We start from the raw sequence: 22,894 nt of genomic DNA on the forward strand, positions 1-22,894 counted from the left end.
GACACATCTGTCACCACCATCAGCTCTGGATGCAGAAGGGAGAGGTCTTCCACGGGTCAATATGTGGTGGAGGAGCCACCGCTAGAGCAGCCACCACTACATATTTTTGATGTCTCCCCCAAAACATGGATAACATCAGACAGGTTTCCTTGGTGGTGGACCCCATAAGATTTCAGATCCCACTGCAGAGCCCCATAATACTGGTGAAGTGGAAAAGCAGGATATATGAGGTCAACAGGTCAAGAAGCCTTTGAGCTCCTTTCACAGAAATCCAGGACAAAGGCTAAAACATCGAAATCATTGCCCGAATGGCCTTGTTTGGTTGTGATTGAGGAAAGTCCCTGAATTGTACTGTGTTTAATGAAACAGCTACCCGCGGGGGCATGGCCAGCAGCCCAACATGGTGGCCACAACCTAGCAAGGTTACCGAGCCCATGCAGCCTCATCTGACAAGCTGCCCATTATTTGCCCTCGCCCCCACTCACACAGCTCTTCCAAAGACGAGGCAAGGAGCCGACTATCCAATGATGCCCCCAGGGGGTGCATAGTACGGGGGCACCAGCGATAATAGCCTGCAGCGACCGAGGCTGTGGCAACGAAGTGGCGAGCCGTGAATGGCACATCAACGGCGGTGGATGGGAGACGCAAGTCCCTCTGGCGAGACCAGGGACCTGTAGGGGTGACCACATGCAGCCCTGAGGGAGGGAGATGACTAGGAGCTTCCTTGGCGGCGAGTAATTACCAAGAGGATTGCCATGGGGCTGATGACCGAGTGAGGCAGCCATCGTGTGTGTGAAATAGCAACGGTGGCCTGGCTGTGAGGGGGACTGCGCCTGCAAAAGTGTGGTCCGGGGAGAAGTCTTCCCCGACCTCCTAGCACCAATAACTGAAAAATGTCAGCCCTGGGCCTTTGGACTTTCCTTCCTCGTGGGAGAATCGTGGATGGTGTGAAATTGACAAGGGGTGCAGCCTGGCAAGAGAAAGGCCTGCCTGAAACAACCAGTCTCCAAGGGACTGCGGGGGACGCCAGGGCACACCTGCTGTGGAACCAGGAGCATCGAAATGTGCTGGAGGTGAAAAGGGTAACAAGATTGGTGCGACAAGTACAGATGTGGAGGGCGGCAGCCCTGAGGGTGAAGGTGTTGCAGTGGAGGGAACCAGGGGTGACGGCAAAGCACACGGTCTGACACCCTCCAGTGCAGACAGCATGGTAGACTGGGGAACGTACAAGGCCTAAAGAACGGAATACCCTGAGTGACTGTAGAGGAGATGAAGAGTAGGAAGGACTCTCCTTGATGCTGATGGGGGAGGTATAGGTGGCGACTCTCCTTGATGCTGATGGGGGAGGTATAGGTGGCTCCCCCGCTTTCTGCTGAGGGCAGAATCACGGCCGACCTGGCTGTGACCCATACAAAGAGGAGCCAGATACCACAGACTGTCATTGACCCTGGGTGGCCCCACCTCGCCGGTGGAGTGCTACCCCATGATGGCTCCACTGCTTGGATCCCTTCTCTAAACAGCGGGAAGGTAGATATGCACACAATCAAAGGCGGCAGGATTGGGGTTTAAACCTTTGGGGGGAGTGAGTTAGTGTCCCCCCTATGACCTTCTTGCAACAAAGTTCCATTCCCAATCAATCTGTAGATCTTGAATTTGAAGTGGTGCAGTACACATTTTGGTTGGATGCAGCTGCTCATGCTCTAGAGTCGGTAAAAAGGCTGAAAAGAAAGAGACCTAAAACATCTGCCCCCTGGTTCTCAGATAAATTAAGAACAGCGAAACAGAAATGTCATAGACAGAAAAAAAATGGAGAGCTAACTATTCAGAGGAGGAGAAATCTAGATACAAAAAATGTATAGCCGAATATAAAAACCTGATAATACTGGAGATGTTGGCATTCTTTACTACTAAAGTGGAAGAAGCTTCCAGTTTCATCAAAGAGCTTTTCTCTGCAGTTCAGAAACTGACCACAAGTACCATCAATAACTGCACTGACCTTAGCCAGTCGTTTTGCGAATCCAAGGCATGAAGGGTACCCTTGAACCCAAAATTGACTCTGTGGTGGAGATGTCACTGTTGCAGGCTGATGTCAACAAAATGAATGACTACCTCCAAAATGCAGAAAAAACGGTGGGAGACATCTCTGACACCACTGCAATGCTAAACAAGCATTTACAGTGCAATAGGCCTCGCAGCATTAAAGTTTGAGTTATTGGCATTGTGTATGACAATGCGTTGCATAAAATATTTAGCAAACTTTGAATTGGTGAGCAGTGAGAGTGTGTGCAAGAGTATGCTGTTCTTGAAAGCAGTGTGGTAGAGAGTGCAGGAATTTGGGTGACCTGAGCAATGTGGATGATGCACCTCACGCACGGGGCTGACGCAGTTATTATTCACACAGCTCTGATGATGCACCTCACGCACGGGGCGGACGCAGTTATTATTCACACAGCTCTGGTGATGCACCTCACGCACGGGCGCACAGTTGTTATTCACACAGCTCTGATGATGCACCTCACGCACGGGGCTGACGCAGTTATTATTTACACAGCTCTGATGATGCACCTCAGGCACGGGCTCACAGCTGTTATTATTCACACAGCTCTGATGATGCACCTCAGGCACGGGGCTGCTGCAGTTATTATTCACACAGATCTGATGATGCACCTCAGGCACGGGCTGAAGCAGTTATTATTCACACAGCTCTGATGATGCACCTCAGGCACGGGCTCACGTCTGTTATTATTCACTCAGCTCTGATGATGCACCTCAGGCACGGGGCTGACGCATTTATTATTCACACAGCTCTGATGATGCACCTCAGGCACGGGCTGACTCAGTTATTATTCACTAAGTAACAACAAGAGAGAGAGGGAGACAAAGACGCTCCTATACCCCCGGGATAATATTAGAAATCAACAAAGGAGCGTCAAACACTAGTTCAAGGGATGACTACCAGTGAAAGCAACAAGAAGCCATTACACTCTGTTGTTTGAAAGGAAAAAAACATAGTAGGTTTTTATTGAAAGCCCTCACTCACCGACCTAGTCGGTGACATGCTTCATCATCGGGCCCCACCAGGAATGGCCTAATGCCATCCCGGTGTGCTTCAACGCCAGTGTTACTGCGGAGCTGGTTTTGTGATTGTGCAGTGACGAATTTAAAATGGCCAATCTGATCGAAAAAATCTTTTATTAGTTTCGCCAAATGGACAACTAAAAAATGTGAAGGATAACGGACACAAATTAAAGGTCCACTGTTACCCCAAGTGAAGAAACGGTCAACATGTTTCAGCCTATGTGATAGGGTCTATCAGGCATTCGTCAGGACCAGGTGAATGTGAATACATTTACAGTGCTGTGTGTAAAGCCTCGGTGGTATGGACGCGCTAAGGCCCACCCAACCAAAGGACTGTTATGTTAAAAATACAAAAATTATGTATTTGATTCCATTAGGATTGTAACCGAGTTTATCCTGTTTGTGGTGCAAAACATATAAAACAGAACAAGAGACAAACAACAAGAAAAAAAGAACGACAAAAATTAAGATGGCATCCTCATCAGTACATAGCAAATTGCCAATATACTATGTGAGAAGTGCTTCAATAGAAGTTGCTCGTGGTAGAACCAGTGTGCGTGTAGCCAAGATGATCTCTACGTACACATTACTTTTCTTTGAAAAATAGGTGCACTCATACAAAGACTTCATGCTGTCGGTGAATTATGATTATTGGTCGTGCGGAGACCTCTGAATGAGGAACTCAATATTATGTGGTATATCTAAGGGCGAAAAAGGAGTGATAGACGTAAGCCTGCGTCTACGAACCAACCACCCACACACGACTATGGTGTCTGGATACACATGAACAAACGGTGATAGCTGGTAAGCGAGTCACTCTCATGCGTGTGAGAATTCGATGCAAAGAAAAAGCCGTAATCCTTACAAAAGTGCTCAGTTTCGACACGTCATAGGTCACGGGAGGGGGGGTAATAGCTATTCGGCACACCCTATGCAAAGAAACATAAAAAGAAAGATTAGGAAATGGTCCGCATTTTCTACCGATATATGGGAGGCGGCATTGCTGAATCGCAAGGCGCGGTGTACTCACGCCCTGGAAGCTAGGCACCCGCTTGGTACCTATCGTTTCCTCATTAACCGGACCCCGAAGATCTATGCTGGAGGGGTAGGTCCGATATAAATATGGCTGAGGAAAGGAGTCTTCCAAGCCCGTGACGATCATTAAGTCTTCCAAGGATCAAGGGATATCCTCATTTTAGAAGTACCTGGTGACCTTGTTGATACCGGAGCGGCCGGTATGAGTAGCTTGACTGTCTCCTGCATTTTACAGAACTAGTGTCCAAAAAAGTGAAGTGGCAGCATTTGAGTGCAGCCCTGATGAAACTGCTTAATGAAACATAGCAGTGAAACATATCGGCACTGGCAGTAGGTAATGGTAGGCATGATTAGCTACCAGCCTTTTTAGTATTCAACAGCACACGATCACCGCCCTATGAATAAAATTGGTTAAGGGACTGGTGTGCTGTGTGTGTTTTTAAGCACTCAGTTATACTTGTGTTTGTTTGTCACTAGCAGATTTTGCTGCACTTCACTATTTGTCACTTTAAATGTTGTTTATTTTGGACACGTCTTTTCTTTCCTCTCACTTTTCTTTGGGAAGCAAGTGACCACCGATGATGAGACAGGGGCCTGTCTGGAAATTGCATACCAGTTACCCCGATGGTGGTGTTTCCGTGAGGGGTCATTTGCTTCTCGCACATTTTTTCCTCTATGAAGAGGTATGTCTAATGTTTGTGGTGGACTTGTGTGACCAATTCTGGGTTGGCTCACTTTGAGTGGGTGTTCTGTGGTGTTGCCAGAGAGAACAGGTGTTTTATTGTGAGTGGAGCACAGTGCATTACCTCCTTATAATGTGTATAAGAGTGTAGTGGGGAGTAGGATTTTTTAAACCCCCACCCCCTGGTTGTCACTGCTACATATGCACGCTATTGGACTGGGTCTTTATTTGAAGTACCGATATAAATAGAAACAATAAAGTTAATCGCCATTGTTGACAGAGCCGGCTCTCCAGAAAGGACTTACGTGATTGGGCAGGGAGCGCTCACGTGGTTGGCAGTGATCCAACCACAGCGCGCATAGTTAACCAATGGCAATGTTACTTAGTGAACATGCACGTAAGGAAAAACCAATCAAGAAAGTTATATGGTTGCATTGGAAGTAAGTCGAACACACAAACAAAAACTGACAGAATTAAAAACGGAATATCACAGTATGACATTAGGTAGTGAAAGAAGCACCCACACAGCTCAATTAAGGGTGATCTAGAGTAAGACCCTTATAATACTCTAGAGGTATTGTCAGATATTAACAAGACCCACGCGCGTTGCCATGGGTCAGCTGTGCTCGGCAAGACATACATCAATAGATGTTATGATGCACTAAAGTTGCAGTTTACAGTAGTTCAAAGATCGCTTTTGTCTAGAAGGTCGTATTACAAATAAAAAAGCTAGTGACTGCGGGATACATGCAAAGGAAATCATGAGGAAATACAGCAACAGTATTTGGTGGAGAGAATCCTCTATTCAGTACAGAACTCCATGGAATATTGTCGTTGAGACCGTTTTTATGGGTGCCCAAAGGGTAGACCCATCTTTGTTCTTTCTCATAGAGGATCTTCTGAGTGTTCTTGTTGGATTCAATCTGTTCGATGATGTTCCACCGCAAATCATTAGTCGTATGATTTTGCTGTAAAAAATGTTCACTCAATTTTGTCGTAATGCGACCACACCTGATGTTACTGCGGTGCTCGCAAATCCTCTGTTTTACTTTGCGTGTTGTCATCCCCACGTAACGAAGGAGACAAGGACAGGTGATTAAGTACACCACATTTGTGGAGTTACAATTTGTGTGTGCTTTCTGTATCCAAGTCTTGCCTGGTTCCAAGTTGAGTGTCTTAGTATGAGTAGTTAAGTGACAGACACTACAACTAGAACAGGGATAGTGTCCTCATACTCTTGGCAGTCCCCACACTTCTGTTACCGATCTGATGCCACTTTCAATCGTTGTTATAGGGCGAGTATTGACCAAACTATCTCGCAAACTGCGTCCTTTTTTAAAAGAAAAAAGTGGTTTCTCCCACTTTTTGTTGTTACTATTAAGTATGACCCAATGCTTTTGAATACTCTTTTTCACTATATCTGAGGCAGTGCTATATGTAGTAACACATGTAAGGCTGATCTCTCCCAGAGGTCGTATGTTATCCTCCAAAAGCGCTTCCCTCGGCTGATTTCTAGCCCTTTTGAAACCTTTCGAAAGAATGCGCCTTGGGTAGCCTCGGTTTGTCAATTTTTGTGTCAAATCCATTGATTGTGCTTTAAAATCTTCTAATTCTGTACAATTGCGCCTTAGACGGAGGTATTGCCCGTAAGGGAGGTTTTCACGCAATGCTCGGGGGTGAAAACTTGTGAAGTCAAGCAAATTGTTTCTAGCAGTGGTCTTGTAGTGGGTTTTGGTTGAAAACGACCCATTCTTTTTGGAGATAATTACATCTAGAAATACTACCTCCTCCTTATCCACTGTGTGTGTGAATTTTAAGTTGGTATCCAGCGTATTGATCCAGCTTAAAAAAGACACCAGAGATTCATCGGTCCCTTGCCATACCAGTAGAACATCGTCAATATACCTCCTCCATAAACCTATGGAGGAGACATATGGATTGGTGGAATTCTGGATGTTCTTCTGTTCGAAGGCATGTACGTACATTCCGGCTATGCTCGGAGCAAAGGTACTCCCCATTGAGGTACCGGTACACTGCAGGAATAAGCTGCCTTTGTACTCAAAGACATTTTTCTTCAATGCTAAGGTGGCACATTTCAATATAAAGTCTCTTGGAGGGTTGTACTCCCACAGCGTGTCATTCAAAGCCTCTCCCAGGACTTGGATGGTATCGTCCTGGGGAATGCTTGTGTAGAGACTTTCTATGTCAAGGGTGACCAGTGTGATGTTGGTCGGGTCACACTGCAAGGCATTGAGAAGGTTCAGCAGACTTTTAGTGTCTCTCAAGTACGTCGGTGTTTTCTGAACCAGGGGTTTAAGAAAAAAAAATCACAGAAACGTGATAAGGGCTCCAGAAGTGACCCTATCCCCGAGACTATAGGGCGACCAGGAGGCGGTGTTTTTTCCTTGTGAATTTTTGGGAGTATATAGAAATAAGGCATAGTCCCGTCACTGTCCGTCAAAAAAGAAGCTTCATTTTCAGAGATGTGATACAAAAGGGGATGATGGACGGAGCGCTTGAACAAATCAAGCACTCACCCCCAGTCAACTGATCTGGGTTTAATCCATCACCATTCTTTAGTTCACTCAGCCACCCCAGTTCAGACATGGCTATATGCAAATCAGTGATTTGACCATTTGATTCTGCATCCTCCACCAATTCCATGATCGTATGTCTTAGATCCGCTGAAGTATCTACGGTTAGTGGAAGGTAGTTTTTTCTGTCATCCAGCAGTCTCTTGCATTCAAGTTCATAGTCTTTCGTATCCATGACAACTACTGCGCCCCCTTTATCTGCTGGTTTTATGGTCAGGAGCGAGTTGTTACGTAGCTTGTCAATGGCCTTGAACTCGTCTCCCGTCATATTTTCGAAGGTGTTAGGAGTCTCCAAGTTCTCTATGTCATTAAAGACAGCCTGCTCATTTTGGTAATTTCCACTGGCACAGTGTAAGGTGGTGGATTAAAGGACGACTTCACCCGTAGTGAAGTGTCCCCTCTCGTGCCTTCTTGTGTCTGGTCTTCTTTTCCCTCAAAGAAAGCTTTTAATTTCAGCTTCCTAAAAAAGTTTGAGAGTTCACAATGCAGTCGAAATTTGTCTAAACGGGCTGTAGGAACAAAGCCTAAGCCCTTCTCTAGGACGGAGGTCTCGTCCTTAGTCAGAGTAGTAGTAGACAAATTTACAATCAGACTCCCAGACTGCTGGGGCCCGCTACGGGTTTCCTGCTCCTGATGTGATTCCCCACTGGGTCGTCTTGTTGCCAGTGTACTTGTGATTGTCCTTTCCTTCTCCCTCTTCCCCTTCCGACTCTCCCTAAAAAAGGCGGGCCATGGGGGTTTGTTTGGTAGAATTGATTGGGGGCAAAAGACGGATTCCAACCCATTGGCATCATCGGTTGATGTTGATATTGCATTGGGTACATTCCTCCAGGCCCCTGGTTGGGGTAACTGGGCCATATTGGTTGCTGGAAGAAGGGACGTGATCTCCCTCTCCCGCCTCTCTGATTTCTCTTGTAGCTACCAGTGCTGGATCCGCTACTGATTGAGGAATTATCATCCGAACTCCCCATGTTGGAATTGGGTTTGTTCGTTGTCGTGTAATCCGGCTCGGAATACGGGTATACTTTTGCAAAAGAGAATTTTTTCAGGTCTTTCTGGAATTTAGACATTTTTGATTGAATTAGACTGTCTTTATATTCATTAATGTCCTTATTTATATCATCTAACCGTTTTTATAACCAGTCAAAGTTGTTTTGAAGTGGGATTCGGTTTGCGTGATCTCCACCATGATGGCTTCCGATAGTCTTACAGCTGTCTTTATGATGAGAATGAGCCAGTCGCGTGTGCAGTGCCACGCGATCATGGCCCATTCTTTTCAGTTATTATTCACACAGCTCTGATGATGCACCTCAGGCACGGGCTCACAGCTGTTATTATTCACACAGCTCTGATGATGCACCTCAGGCACGGGGCTGACGCAGTTATTATTCACACAGCACTGATGATGCACCTCAGGCACGGGGCTGACGCAGTTATTATTCACACAGCTCTGATGATGCGCCTCAGGCAGGGGCTGACGCACTTATTATTCATACAACTCTGATGATGCACCTCACGCACGGCATGGAGCTACACACCTTCCTAGCAAATCCCATCACACACACTTGATCAAGAACCCTACACTCAATACGTCAAAACATAAATATGGGCAGATGTTAGAGTACAGGACTATATAGATCAGATCAAAAGCAAGTTGTTTCTAGGTGTCAATGCCGTGCCGGGAGATCCCCGCCGCTCGACATGCATGGCCGATAACACCGGCCAGATGCCAACCCACAGGCACCCCAAGGCTCGGACCTTAAGCCGTCTGGTATGCTCTCCTGACCCTCCACTGGATGTCCCTAGGTGCCGCCGCTATGCCAGTTGAAGAAGAGCCAAAGCGGGATGCAGGGCAGAGAACAGGACCCGCCCGAAGCACGAAAAGGAGCGAGGGGCCACGGACAGATCGGTGGCACCGGGAACCCCCCTGCACCTCAGCCGTCGGTAGAAAGAGCACCCACCTCCTCACAGCTTCACGGAGTCTCGGTGGGGGCTGGGCAATAGGAGGTCAGCAGCCGCCTCCAGCTCCCGTCCAGGCCAACCCCGCGGGGAATCAGTGCATCCGGAGATGAGGGGGCCCCAGCAGTGACTTTGCAGGTCCCCGGATGCCAGTGAAATGGGGGACACCCCCGCAGTCCCGCAGTGGCAGCAACCAGGCCTCAGAGCTCAGGGAGTGCCACAGCATCGTTCTCAAGAATGGTGAGGGCCAAAGTGGTGAACCAAAGCAGGGGCTGCCAAAAGAAGTCAGACAAGATCTGGGGGGGCATATGGATGGCATATAGAGGGCACTGAGGTCCATGCGAACATAGAAGAACGGGGGGGGGGAGATTACCAATCCAGAAAGGTTCCACAACACGCTCCTATGGGGCTAAGGATTGGGTTCAGGATGATGCGGATAAAGAATTTGTTGCAGAAATGTTATAACGTAGTAAATATTGAAAATGTACAATGTCAGGAATACTCCTATAAAGATGACTCGATGAATGTTTGAATACCTGTTTTGCCAAGCTTATGCTCAATAAAAATATATTTTTTTTTTAAATGGTGAGGGGCATTCTACTACAAGTCAATACCAGAGCATTTGAGGTCACAGCACGTAGGAAAATGAAGGCGAGTGTACCAATCATCCCAGCTATAACTCTTATCTCCCTCTATAGCTCGTGAGCCCTGAACATAATATTAATCAGGAAAAGGCAGCTGGCTGAGGTTCGAGTGCTGCCACTGCCAAAAGGTGGTTGGGGTTTCAGACAACTACCCCCTTAGGTTTTTCTGGCCAACAAAACATTTAAAAGAAATTTTCAATTTGGCACGCCCACATATACTCAGCTTCCATATACCGCTGTTCTCTTTAGCCTTCTCAGGAATTGCCTCTTCTAACCACAACATTCCTGTAGATCAAACAAGATGCCTAACATTTGCCATACAATAGCAAGAAATATGCTACAAGGAGCAACCAAGTCTTAGACACACTGCACAACCACCAAGTCAGAACACAGTAGTCAGACCTCATCACCAAAAATGCTTCCAATATGCCCGAAATAGCTATCCAAGATCACCATCTACCTAGCAGCGATCACTACACTAAACCTTTCCAATTAAACTTATAATTAAATTCTCTCAAACAATCTCACTAGACAGACCCCGGACATCTTCATGCGCAATACATGGCAACAAAGCTGTATACCAAAGCGCTTGCAAATTAACAGCACTCCGTTATATCAACCCCAACCATACTGACTTGCCTTTTAACATCACAATTTCCCTGTAGATCAGGGTATATTTCACCGTGTATCACTTTTAACGAAGAACAAACACCTATAAACCAAAATAAATCACTCTTTACAAACCAACATAGCGGAGGCATAAGCTTACCGTCCTGCTCACAAGAGAAAACAGCTCCAGCCTGACATCACAAGGACGCTCTTCTGCTGTTTGATCTGAGCATTGCGGGCTCAACGCTCAATCATATTACAATTTGCATGCTTCAGTTACAATACATCTGTAATAACACAAATAGGTGCTTTGGGAGACCTATTTCAGATGGAGAACATCCAAAATAAAATGCATCGGTCCACCAGCAACACCTTATCTTATCATAGAAACTAGTGACAAAGACAGAAACATTCGAGAAAGCGACTGCCCTATATTTAGTTTACACACTGCTGAGAGAACGCGGCCCCCCCAGAAATTACATGCACCATCACCAGTAAATCACAAGGCACGGATCGGCATTTTCAACATGGAGAGCAGGTCTGATAGAAAACGAAACCTATCGTGGGGCGGGACTTCCGGGAATTCTGGCCTGCTCAATGGAGCCCGCGTTCTCGTGCGCGTGGCCCGTTACAATCGCTTTCTTGGAGAGGAGATGCGCGCGGCCAGGTCCTGTCTCCTGGAAAGCTGCGTCGCTGACTATAGGTCTCTGGAGAGACCGCGCTTTCGCGCGGTTAACACCACGAGACCTAAAAAACAGTTAGAGATGCTAAAGATTAAATCCGCATTGGATGGGACAATGGCTTGGGGGGCTTGATTTGCGAAACCTATCCCCAGTTCTAAGTTAGTTAAAATGTTGACAAGGGCAACGGGTGCCTTGCTAGTAGGGGACAGGTGGATAGTTTGGAACTCACCATGCAGGGTTGCAGGGAGGGGGGATTTGTTGATGATTGGTAATTCAATTTCAAGTTACAGTTTAGTGACAACTCTGATTCCAGACACACCACGCGGGGCAGGAGACCTACTTCACGAGACACATACCAGAGATCAACATGCAGGAAACCGCCATGTCATATATCCCTTGCATTCAACTCAAAGTCTAGTCATGGCAATGTAAATGGGTTGGGGACAAGATCAAACGGGGGATGGTACTCCAATATCTTAAGCACCACATCCCTGACATTGTATTACCACAGGAGACTCACCTCCTGGGTAACTCATGCAAAGCCCTGTTGAGATGCGGATATACAATGACCGCACACTCAGGCTACACTACAGACACAGTCCCATTTGCTCCACACAAAACCTTGAACGATACCCCTGGGGAAATACTTGGCTCAGTCGGGCATGTGGGAAGGACCCCTATCAACCTATGATCCATTTACATCTCACCTCATCACCAGCAGCTTTCACATCCGGGCATGGGTGACCTCTTACTTCAACTGTCAGACGGCATCAAGCTCATGGGCAGGGACATCAATGCAGTCCTGTCTGGAAACATGGACAAATATTTTCCCGCTCAGTCCATCCATTGGGATCCAACTCTGGCCGCCTTTGTCATACCCCTTCTGTTGGCGGACATTTGGCGCCTCCACCACCCGGCAGAACACCAGTACACCTTCCTACCTGAAGCATATTACAGTTTCTCCAGATTGGACTACATGTTCACTGCAGCCACCAAAATGGCTTGGGTCACGGTCATCCGCCACTTTGCTAGGGGATATCAGACCACTCACCGGTAGGACTAGAGCTATGGGGAGGTCCGTCAAATCTAAGTTACCTAGAGCCACTAGTGCCTGGCACCTCTCAGACAAAACACAGATGCAAAAACTCGAACAGGAAACTACGTCCTATTTTGAGACCAATCAGGGATCAGTCAGCTCACAGCTCACACTATAGTGGTCCAGGGGTAAGTACTCTCTGATTGCAGGGGGAAAAAAAGCGAAACAAGAGAAACTCGAGACCCTAGAGGAGGAAATCACAATTCTAGAGAGGGGGTGCCCAAATGGGGAAACTGAAAAAAAGGCACACTACCTTACACTCAAACATAAGGAATTTAGGGATCTGGATGAAGACGCTGCAAAGGCATGACACATTCTGACCCGGAGACGTCTCTATGACGTAGGCAACAAAGCTGGCAACCTACTGGCTTGGTTAGAAAACATAACCAAGCCCGTAGTTGGGTCCTGAAACTATCCCCTGAGGGGGGGTGAGTCGAGGTCGGACCAAGAGCGAATAGCCGAAGGGTTTGCAGACTATAATGAAAACATATTCTCTGTCAAGACTCACTGTATACCCTCTGACATCAAGGCCTTCCTAGCTGACCTAACACTCCCCCAACTCAAGGAGAAGAAAAGACAACTCCTTGACACTGATATACATCCAAACGAGATAGGCCAAGCACTGAGCTCCCTGAACTCCGGCAAAGCAATGGCCCTATCGCCTCCCCATTGAGCTTTATAAGCGCCTTCCCAACAAGCTAGAGACCCACATATTTAAAGATGTGGTTTGAAGCAAAATACATTGGTCTATTCCCAGAACACCAACAACAAGCTTCAATAGTGGCAATTCACAAGGCAGGGAAACCCCAAGACAGGTGTAGCTCTTACTGGCTCATCTCCCTTTTCAATGTGGAGATAAAACTCCTTGCCAAACTACTCGTCAGTCGCCTTTGTCTGGTGATAACCTTCTTTGTACATCCAGACCAATCAGGCCTCTTGCAAAACAAAGAGATGAGACTTAATCTCTGTTGGCTCTTTAGGGTTCTGGCTGGATAGAGGGACGAGACAGTGTCCACACTGGTGATGTCCATGAACACCTCAATGGCCTTTGACACCCAAGGATGGAACTATATTTTTGGTGTGTTGAAAAGACTGGGCTTTGGGCCTACGTTCCTGGGCTGGATGGGTCTCTTGTATATTGACCCGGTGGCGCAAGTTAAGCTAAATTGGACGCCGTCCCGTAAAGTTAATCTACGCACTGGAATGAGGCAGGGCTGCCCCCTAACCCCACTGATATTTTCCCTGGCCATGGAGCCTCTGGTGGCCTGGCTAAGCAAGACTCCCTCTTGAGAGATATCCACTGGGGGAGTCCTTGGAAGAGCATATTTCCCTATAGGCAGATTGCATATTATTCTATGTGATTGGTCCCCCCCCGATGATCGCTAGGCTGACACAGATACTCCAAATTTTCCGACAACATTTGCGGTACCTTATTAACTTGGACAAGTCCTGCATGCATTTGATCACATGGCCCAAACCCACCCTAAGCAGTGGCATCCTCATATCCCTATCTAGAGTGGGCTTCAAATATCTGGGGATATTATGATTGATCTGCAACTCTTTTACCAAAAAATCCTGGCCCCTACACTAGATCACTCTACAGCAGATGTACAGCATTGGAGGAAGTTGCTGTTCTCCCTACTGAGTAGGGCGACTTAGTAGGGAGAACAGCAGATCAAGGCCCTAGAGTCCTTACCGGAATTCCATCCTCTTGAAGGGCGCCTCTTAATGGGGGATCTAAGTCTACATAAAATCAGACAAACCTATCAAACATTGACAACTCACACCCAAACCACCCTAGACAAGACCAGACGCGCGTGGCAGGGGGACATTCCTGACCTGACTGATGACGACTGGGCAGAGGCCATTGCCAGCCGTCGGGGTGCGGCAGTTTCCACACAGTACTGTCTTATACATTTCAAATATCTACACCGCGCATATTATACCCGAATCAGACTCTGGAAGATGGGCGCTATGTAATCCCCTACATGCTTGCAATGGGAAAAGGAAGAAGAGACGTTTTTCCATACAGTCTGGGGCTGCTCCGCGTTACAACCCTTCTGGCGCAGGGTATCCTCTTGCCTCAGTAATGCATTATCATGGGAACTTCCACATGATCCACGAACGACTCTTTCTTTTGCATAGTACAGATGGGATAGGGGGCAATAAATATAAGCAGCATTTACTTTGTTTAGCCCTCACTATCACCAAACGCGATATGGCACAGTTATGGAAAGGGACTCCCCCCCAGACTCTGGGCAAGTGGAAGGCAGAGCTGGATAGATGTATGGGTGCGGAAATTACAGTATTTTTGGCACGTGGCTGCCCCAAAAACACCGGAAACTTTGGGCCTGCTGGGCAACGTATTGTGGGATAGAGCTCCCCCCTACCATCTTCGGACCGCTAACTGAAATCACTATATAGGTGCATTCCTCTGGACCTATTTATTCTACATTATGCACTGTCTGTCATTCTGTGAACATATCCTGGGTATGGTTACTTGAGTCCGGAACTGTCTGCATATTGTTTTTGTTGTGCTTCCCTGCATGTTCGCAGGTATTGTAAATGTTTTGAGCTGAAGGGATTCCTGCCTACTTATGTGTTCTTACAGGTACTTGTAGGGCTACTGCCCAAATTTGACAGGAATAACCAAATAAAATCTGTTTTTAAAAAAAAATGTGATTGTCACCAACAGACCTGTCACCAAGATGCACTTCTTCACTTTTTTTGGAGTCTAGGGTAATGCCAAATGCTTTTGGTGTTGCCATTCCAACAAATTTGTAAAAAATGTCACTTACACATTTTCTATATGGAGAACGGTCTTTTAAATCAATGTGTACCTTGAAGACACCTTCCAGGGGAATAAAGGGCCAGATGTACGACCTTAAATTGCATGCGCAAACGGGTTTGCAACCCGTTTGCGCATGCAAAAACTAGTAGGGCAATATACAAACCCTATTTAGCGAGTCACAATTTATTTGCGACGCAAAAAATAGGATTTGCCACTCGCAATTAGGAAGGGGCATTCCAAGGGCGTCCCTTCCTAATTGCGACTCTCAACCCTATGTAAGAACATTTTGCAAAACACTTGCAATTTATCCCCCTCTTCAAGAGGGTGGTAATGCACTTACAAATGGGAAGGGGTCCTCAGGGCCCCCCTTCCCCTATGCAAATGCAGGGGAAATATTTGTTAGGGACAGGCAGTGGTCCGAGGGACCACTGCCTGCCCCTAAAAAATTAAATGAAAACGTTTAATTTTTCTTTTTTTAAATGCATCCTGTTTTCCTTTAAGGAAAACAGGCTGCATTGAAAAAAAAATTGCTTTATTTAAAAGCAGTCCCAGACATGGAGGTCTGCTGTGCCCAGCAGGCCACCATACCTGGGAGGGCCTGCCATTCCCAATGGGGTCGCAAATTGCGAGTGCCTCATTAATATTCATGAGGCATGCAATTTGCGACCCCATTAGGAATCGCAAACAGTGTCTCCGAGTCGCAAATTGGGAGGTCGTACATCTGGCCCATAGTCTCTATTATATCTAGTGTGAGATACGTGAGATGTCTCCAACTTTGTTATCTTGAACCTGCAATTGTTCAAAATCTTCAGTATTAATTACGGTGTATGGGGAACAGGACTCTGAATACATAGATACATTACCATAAATATATGTTATTTTGTGGATATCAAGTGTTATTATTACATTCAATGTCATTCAATTGAAAATTAATATTCTTCCCTTCAGTGAGACCACTCTCCATGGAATTGACTTGTTTGACATCATCTTCTCTGCATACCCTTACAAAATGGTGTCTCTAATTGCCTGCCCTGCAACAGAGCTTCTTGTCTGACAAAATAGCAAATTGATTACTGCTGCCACAGTGGAAACACCTCAAGTGACCTGCTTCTGGAATAAATTTGGTCTTACTTGTGGCCGAGTTTTTAATAATAAGTTTCGCTCTCCTGTTTTTCTGTTTTATTTTCAGCTACAGTCTCTAATGGAGACTTAATTTCTTTAATACACCGGGCAGCATGCTCAAATGATTTTGCAACTTCAATAGTATCTTGTAAGTTTAGATTTCTAGACAGAAATTCCTCTTCTATGCGATAATTATAAGTACACCTATCTAACTGTCTTATTAGTGAGTCCATATGACTTCCAAAATTACATAATCTATATAGACCCCTCAGAACTTAAATGTAGTTATCACACTCTCTTGTTTGCCGTCGACTCTGCTGAAAAATATATGACTTTTCAATACCACATTGTCCTTGTCCCCACATTGTAATTCAAGTTTAAAAATGTTGCTTTATACACCTCTAACTCGTCTTCATTAACGTTATCTAGTGCCTCAGTAGGTTTTGGTAATGTTTCATATATTTTCCTGCCTTTAATACTTCGCCTTGGCCCTTGCCCTTTTTGCTGAGTCTCCCCGGGATTTGTGCCTTCTGTTGCTAAACCCCTTTTGCATCTGTGCACTTGTTCCCTGCTAACCAATGGTAAAGCGGTTGTGCTCGCTCCCTAAAACATGGTACAATTGGCTTACACCTAAGTGGCACATTTCATTTATTTGTAAGTCCTGAGTAAATGGTACTCAATGTACCCAGAGAATGCAAATTAAATGCTACTAGTATATTTGTAGCAATCATTGTGTTACCCACGAATGTAGCCTTTTAAAAAACATCTCAGGCCTGCCATTGCAGCGTTTAGTGCTGTTTAAATGCCATTTACACCAGATAAAAGAAACATTTTGCCAGGCCTAAACCTTCCTATTTTAATAATAGTAATTCACCCCTAAGGCTTTGCATATGTCGCCCTAAGTGGGAAGGGTATGCTCAGACCTGAGTCCCGTGCTCCCTACACCACTGGATTCAAGCTAACCTGGCTGATGAAGGGTGATGCCCTGAAACCGGTCCCAGGATGCTTGTTTCCGGTCCAGGGAGGACCTGACTTGGCAGTTCGGGCTGGACTGTTCCCCTGGGGAACAGGATCAAGACTGATTTGCATATGGCTGGATCCAAGTTGGGGAGGTGTGGTGAGCAAAAGAATGATGGATTAAACCCAGATCGTTGTGACTGGGGTTGAATGTTTGCATTGTTTCTTTTCCACTTTTAGAATACAGGCATTTACTTGTCCTAACCATTCGTGCTTTCTGCCGGTGTGCTGGGTCACATGACAGACAGTGACACAAAGGGAACTAGAAGTGGACAGGATGTTCATCCTGCCAGGATGTTTGCCGGTGGAGATGTTCCCTGCCCCACTTACCCCTCAGAGGGCTTGCCTCAAGCACATACAAAGGAACCTGACGCTAGTAACTTTGTTACGCCTGACTCCTTCTGTGCCTAGACAGCGAAAGGGAATAACTTTTTCAGAACCAGTTGTGGTGGTAGTATAGGGAATCCCCCTACTTCAAAGGCTGGCACCAGGTAGAAATATTGGACTTCCTGAGCCACTCATCAGTACAGTCCTGGAAAGTACAGAAGAAGGACTACCTGGTTCCTCAGAGGTCTGCCCTGCTGCTTGAGTACTGCCCTTCTCTATGAGAATGGAGACTGGAGCAGCACCTTTCATCCCCGGCTAACCTGAGTGACTTCAAGGGTTAGTTGGCTGACCTTCTGTTCTGTGTTACAGGGACACCAAAGATCCAGAGGCCTCCCTGTAACTCACCAGCTGACTTGCTGCACCTGGACCTGCAACACGACCTACCTGCGCTCCGTTGGCATCTGCTATGGTGTGTCCCTGATCCTGAAGAGGTCCTGGCATCAGAGTGCACTCCTCATCAAACAAAGGTGAAATTCTAAGGTTTTGGGCTCTACGTGACCCTTAGGGGCCCTTCACACCAAGACTGCAACCCACAATGACTGCCAACATGAAGCTAAGGTGAACTTGACTCTACAAGCTACAGTGACCGCCAGTGATGAGCTGCAACACGAGACCTGCACGTCGTGCTACAGCATGACCGCCAATGAAAATCTACAGCAACGGCCGTCTGCGACGCCAGACCAGATTTTTGTTCTACAGTGATGACGGTCTGGGACGTTAGGCATATTTTTTGCGATACAATGACAACCATCTGCGATGTTCTTCCTACTCCTCGCGGCCTCCTCCACTTTAAACGGAACTCTTCATGCTGGACTTTGAGAAGGTAACTTTTTCAGCTGGACTAACCTGGTCCCTGTATCCGGCCCATGCTCCATTGTGGTCAGCGTAAACTTGTGACTTTCTTCCCGGTCTAGCATGGCCAGATGACCGCGAGTGGCGATTTATGCTTTTAGGTGTTATATCTGCCTAAAACAGAATATCTCTGGTTCTTCTGATTGGAATTGTGTTGTTCTGTTATAATTTCATTTATTAAAATGTACTCTATTTTATTAAATTGGTTTGGGATTTCCCTTGTGTTTTCACTTTATTACTGTTTGTGTGTAGCATAAATACTTTACCTCTAAACTATGCCTGATTGCTTTGTGGCAAGCTATCAGAAGGTTAAACACAGGGTAATTTAGTGACTTTTGAGGGTCACCGTGACAAGGGTTGTGGTTACTGCCTAGGTGTGTCTTTCACCCCCTCAACTAATAACTCAATTTCTTACACTAGATTATATAGAATATGTTCTTTATGTACTGAGCTGAAACACTCTCCACCAATTGCTATCAAACAAGATTCAAATAACTTGATCTATTCTTTCCAAGGTAACCTAGGTGTACCTACTTCATTTAGAAACAGTGGTGGCTGGCTCATGGTTGCTGTAGTGTATTGCGAATTAGAAATGATGGACCCCTTTTGGCTTTAGATGGACTCCATAGAACTAACATGTAAGTGTTAAATCGGAATGCACTGAAGGCTGGTTTAGAAAGTTGAGTTTGCAGTTACACGCAGAAAAATAAAGACGTGTATTACTAATCTCTGTGTGTGGTGTAGTCCTGTGTGGGTACGCAGGCTGGGGAGGAAGGTACAGTTGCTACCCCATATTTGATATAAAACACAGGATAACAGTCAATAACCAAAGATTGATTATAGTTTGACTAATATGCTGACTATAAATATGCTACTGACAGGGTCAGAGAATTGGAATACGTGATAAATGAACCATGCAGTGCAAAAGATTATAATAGATAATGTTTTGCTTACATTCAGAATTGTAATTACATGGAAATAAGTCACCCAGAATAGTTAGTAGATGAGCGCATTACCGTAACATACTTATGAATGCTCACAGAGGTGTGCGTGTCACCGCTCAATAAAAAGAAATTCATAGCATAGAATTTTACAAAATTATTGAGCGTATCACAGGGACACGCATAAGTTTAGTCACAAACTTGCGTGTGCCACAGAAGATTTAGAAACTACACAATTCATGTAAAAATCATAGTCATTTCCATAATCATCGACAAGGGCAAAGAAAGTTTAATATGAAGAGTATACTGTCAGAACTGTGTCTAAAATGTCACCATAAACTGATCACGAAGAGGGTTGTCTTAAATGCGCGAAAGAGCTTCCGACAGCCTGTACCTTCGGGTGGTTAGGACGGTGAACATTTCAACCACACCTGAGGAATGAATAAATTGAGGCAGATGCATTTAGGAGATGGGCGCACAAGGCAGGAGGCCTCTCTCACAAGCCGACTCCTCCCAGAATCTTGTGATACAGAGACAGGAACAACAAAGACACCATGAGGAAGTTTCCGCTGCCGACTGTGAGCTTGGTAGCAGCAAGATCCCCAAGGGCTGTGAGGAGAGGCAACCTTGCACACTAGCACCTCCCACAACAAGACAATACTGGTACTGGCACCCTTCAGCGCTGGTATCGGCCGCCAGAGGACACAGCCCTTGATAACGTGCACCATGCATGAAGCTTCAGGGGGAACAGGCATGCACACACCAGCTTTCACACTTCGAAGCAGTTCCCACAACTCTCAGCAAACAATAAAGGTCACCAAACTTTTCACTGGAGGTAGTGCGTTTAGAAGCGACCCTTCAGGGCTACGTTTTTTGTTCAATTTTGAAGATTTGGTAAGGCCAGCAATCTTATCAAATATGCAATGATTGTAGTGACAAAGTACCTGGCATTATGGTTGAAACAGGTTTGCGCATGTGCAGAGTAAAGCAATGTTCTTACTACTTATTTGTAGTGTGCTCGACCTGAGCATAGGTAATTGTAGAACAAACAAACAGTGAAGGGAAAGGAAGGAAACAATATCCCCGACACAGCCGGGTCCTTGTTTCCAGTGAAGTAATGAAGCAAGTGAAAGCAGGTCGAGAAAATGCTTCATTCATTATTTCAGGCTCTTTTCCCACTGAGGTAAAATCATCAACAGCCAATATTCTCAACTGTCAGTGCAGCACATACCAAACAGAAGTACGGGAGGAGGTAGAAGGATTGTACCAAGGCAGAAGGAAGGGAAGGACAGAGTAAAAGACAACATAGATAATTGTTAGTATGACAATTACAAGATTATAACAATTTGCTTTCAATTTCTTGAATGTAACTTGGCTGCCTTGTTGAACCCTAAAAAGGGCTTACACTTGGAACAGACATGACAAAATAGCTATAAAAGCATGCAGTGGAACACAATTTAAAACAGTTGCATCCTAAATTCACAAACAGTATTTTTACTAATATAAATCTCACCCTAGAACATTTTGTGAATAAGTATGATACATTTAGGAATATTAATTTATGTGTTGGGCTGTAGCGCCATATGTGGAGGCAATAGTGTGCAGAGAGGCAATGGCAGAAACATGTCCAGAAGGCTAATGTTTACAAACAAGCATGGATTATATGCATGAAACACTGAAACGATTACTATTTTAGTGCAATTACTTAATTCTAACACTGGTGTCTTAACTTATAAAAACACAAATGAAGCAGTCGTTACCTTCTGTGTCACTGACAGTTTATCGGTTTGCGCGGCTTCTCGCTCTATGTTTATCCAAACAAACATGAGGCAGGAGAGGACGAGAGGAAACAAGGCTTCATATCTAGAGTACAATCAAGCGATGCACATATCATTTACTGAAAAGCAATGTAATTAATTTAAGACATTTCAAAAATGTTTACTTCAGTGCTTCAGGTAAGATACAGCTTGTAGACCAAAAGAAAACTTTCCTGCTGATGCTAGCCTGCAAAAACAAAACACTACATTTTGTGTTAGATCTAGGGTATCTAGGCTATCCTGTTTTAGGTTTAAACCTATCATCACTGGTAAAAGTCCACCAAAAAGGAACATGCTCTCATCAGTGTAAACAAATAAATACTGATAAACACTGCACAAACACAAATTAAAATGTCATTCAAAGAAAGGAAAGTGATAGAGAATGAGTATTTTTTTTTTGAAGAGGCCAACGCAATATAATTTTGTTATACAAGGTAGCTGTAGGAAAGTTTGGTCTAAGATTATTGCGCTTGAGTTTGATTGTTCACTAAAATATTGTTTCTGTTTTTTTGTTTCCTCCAGTTTTGTGTGTTTGGACTAACCGCACAGGATTTAGAAGCATGTTTTAGGTCTGATCTACTTATTTTATACACTGTAGAGAATCTGGAATATTAAAATAATATTTGATCTTTTGGTATTGTTTAATTTTCTCAAGGATTGATGGAATGGCTGGATCATAGGAATCTTGGTCAACATGTACCATTGCATTTACCCACAGACGCAGAATGGGTAAACACCTTTGATATATCAGCCCTCTTTTGTAACAAGAGCAAGTCAGTAATCATATCAGGTCACCTGTCAAACACCCTAGTCTTTAAACATTCAATGCAAGGTATCTGTGAAAAGAGTATAGTCACCCTGAGTGAGAAGCGGGCTTGGTATATGGTGTAAACTTATGTGAGTGGGCACCATGCACCAATCCAGAGCACCCTTATAGTGATTTTAGTAGGCAACCTTAGAAAGCTCACTAAGTGGTAGCTGTCGAGAGCAGCCTTCAGGCTTAGTCCAGAAGGAGTATAAAGCAGCTTGTTTTCCTGGAGCATAATCTTATTGATATGGATTAAGTGAAAAAGAACCACTCAGTGTATTTATAAAAATATATATTTATTATAGAACACTCACTAACACATACAGATATCTCCTAGCCAGAGATATACATAATGCACACAATACTTTTCAATAGAAACAGGTAAGTAGCACCAAATACACAGTGGTCGCCAGGGGGAGACCATACCATATACTAAAATAGTAGTATGTGAACAACGACTCGAGTCAAGACTATACCCAAAAGATGTAGAATTGCCGGGGACCCAAGGAACCACCCAAGGTAAGTAACCAGAAACCCCACGAAGGCCATGTTCAGTGTGGGAATACGGCCCGGGGCTCAATACAAGTCAACGGGTAAGTCGCATTTGCAATTTTAAAGAAGAAGAACCCTTCTTAGTGGACCCTGAAGAAACCCTGTGGAAGACAGAAGGTAGGAGAGCCACCCCACCTGTGGATACCCTAGGAACCAGGATACCTACACCAGGGAAGCTGGATCCATAGGTGTGAAGTGGTGTTGGAAACCGCCATCGAACTCAATGG

At 45.2% G+C, this 22,894-nt stretch overlaps 1 protein-coding gene across 2 annotated transcripts in view; it reads right to left on the reverse strand.

The window, feature by feature from the left end:
• PIGN (phosphatidylinositol glycan anchor biosynthesis class N) overlaps positions 1-22,894 on the reverse strand; it is a 1,090,233-nt gene that overhangs the window by 230,725 nt on the left and 836,614 nt on the right. For both annotated transcript variants that reach the window (XM_078687755.1, XM_078687756.1), the window contains one exon: positions 21,251-21,353. In XM_078687755.1, the coding sequence (XP_078543881.1) occupies positions 21,251-21,353 (103 nt within the window). The remainder of the gene's footprint in view (positions 1-21,250; positions 21,354-22,894) is intronic.

The sequence above is a fragment of the Lissotriton helveticus genome, chromosome 4_1 (genome assembly GCF_964261635.1).
Source record: "Lissotriton helveticus chromosome 4_1, aLisHel1.1, whole genome shotgun sequence".
Taxonomy (NCBI): domain Eukaryota; kingdom Metazoa; phylum Chordata; class Amphibia; order Caudata; family Salamandridae; genus Lissotriton; species Lissotriton helveticus.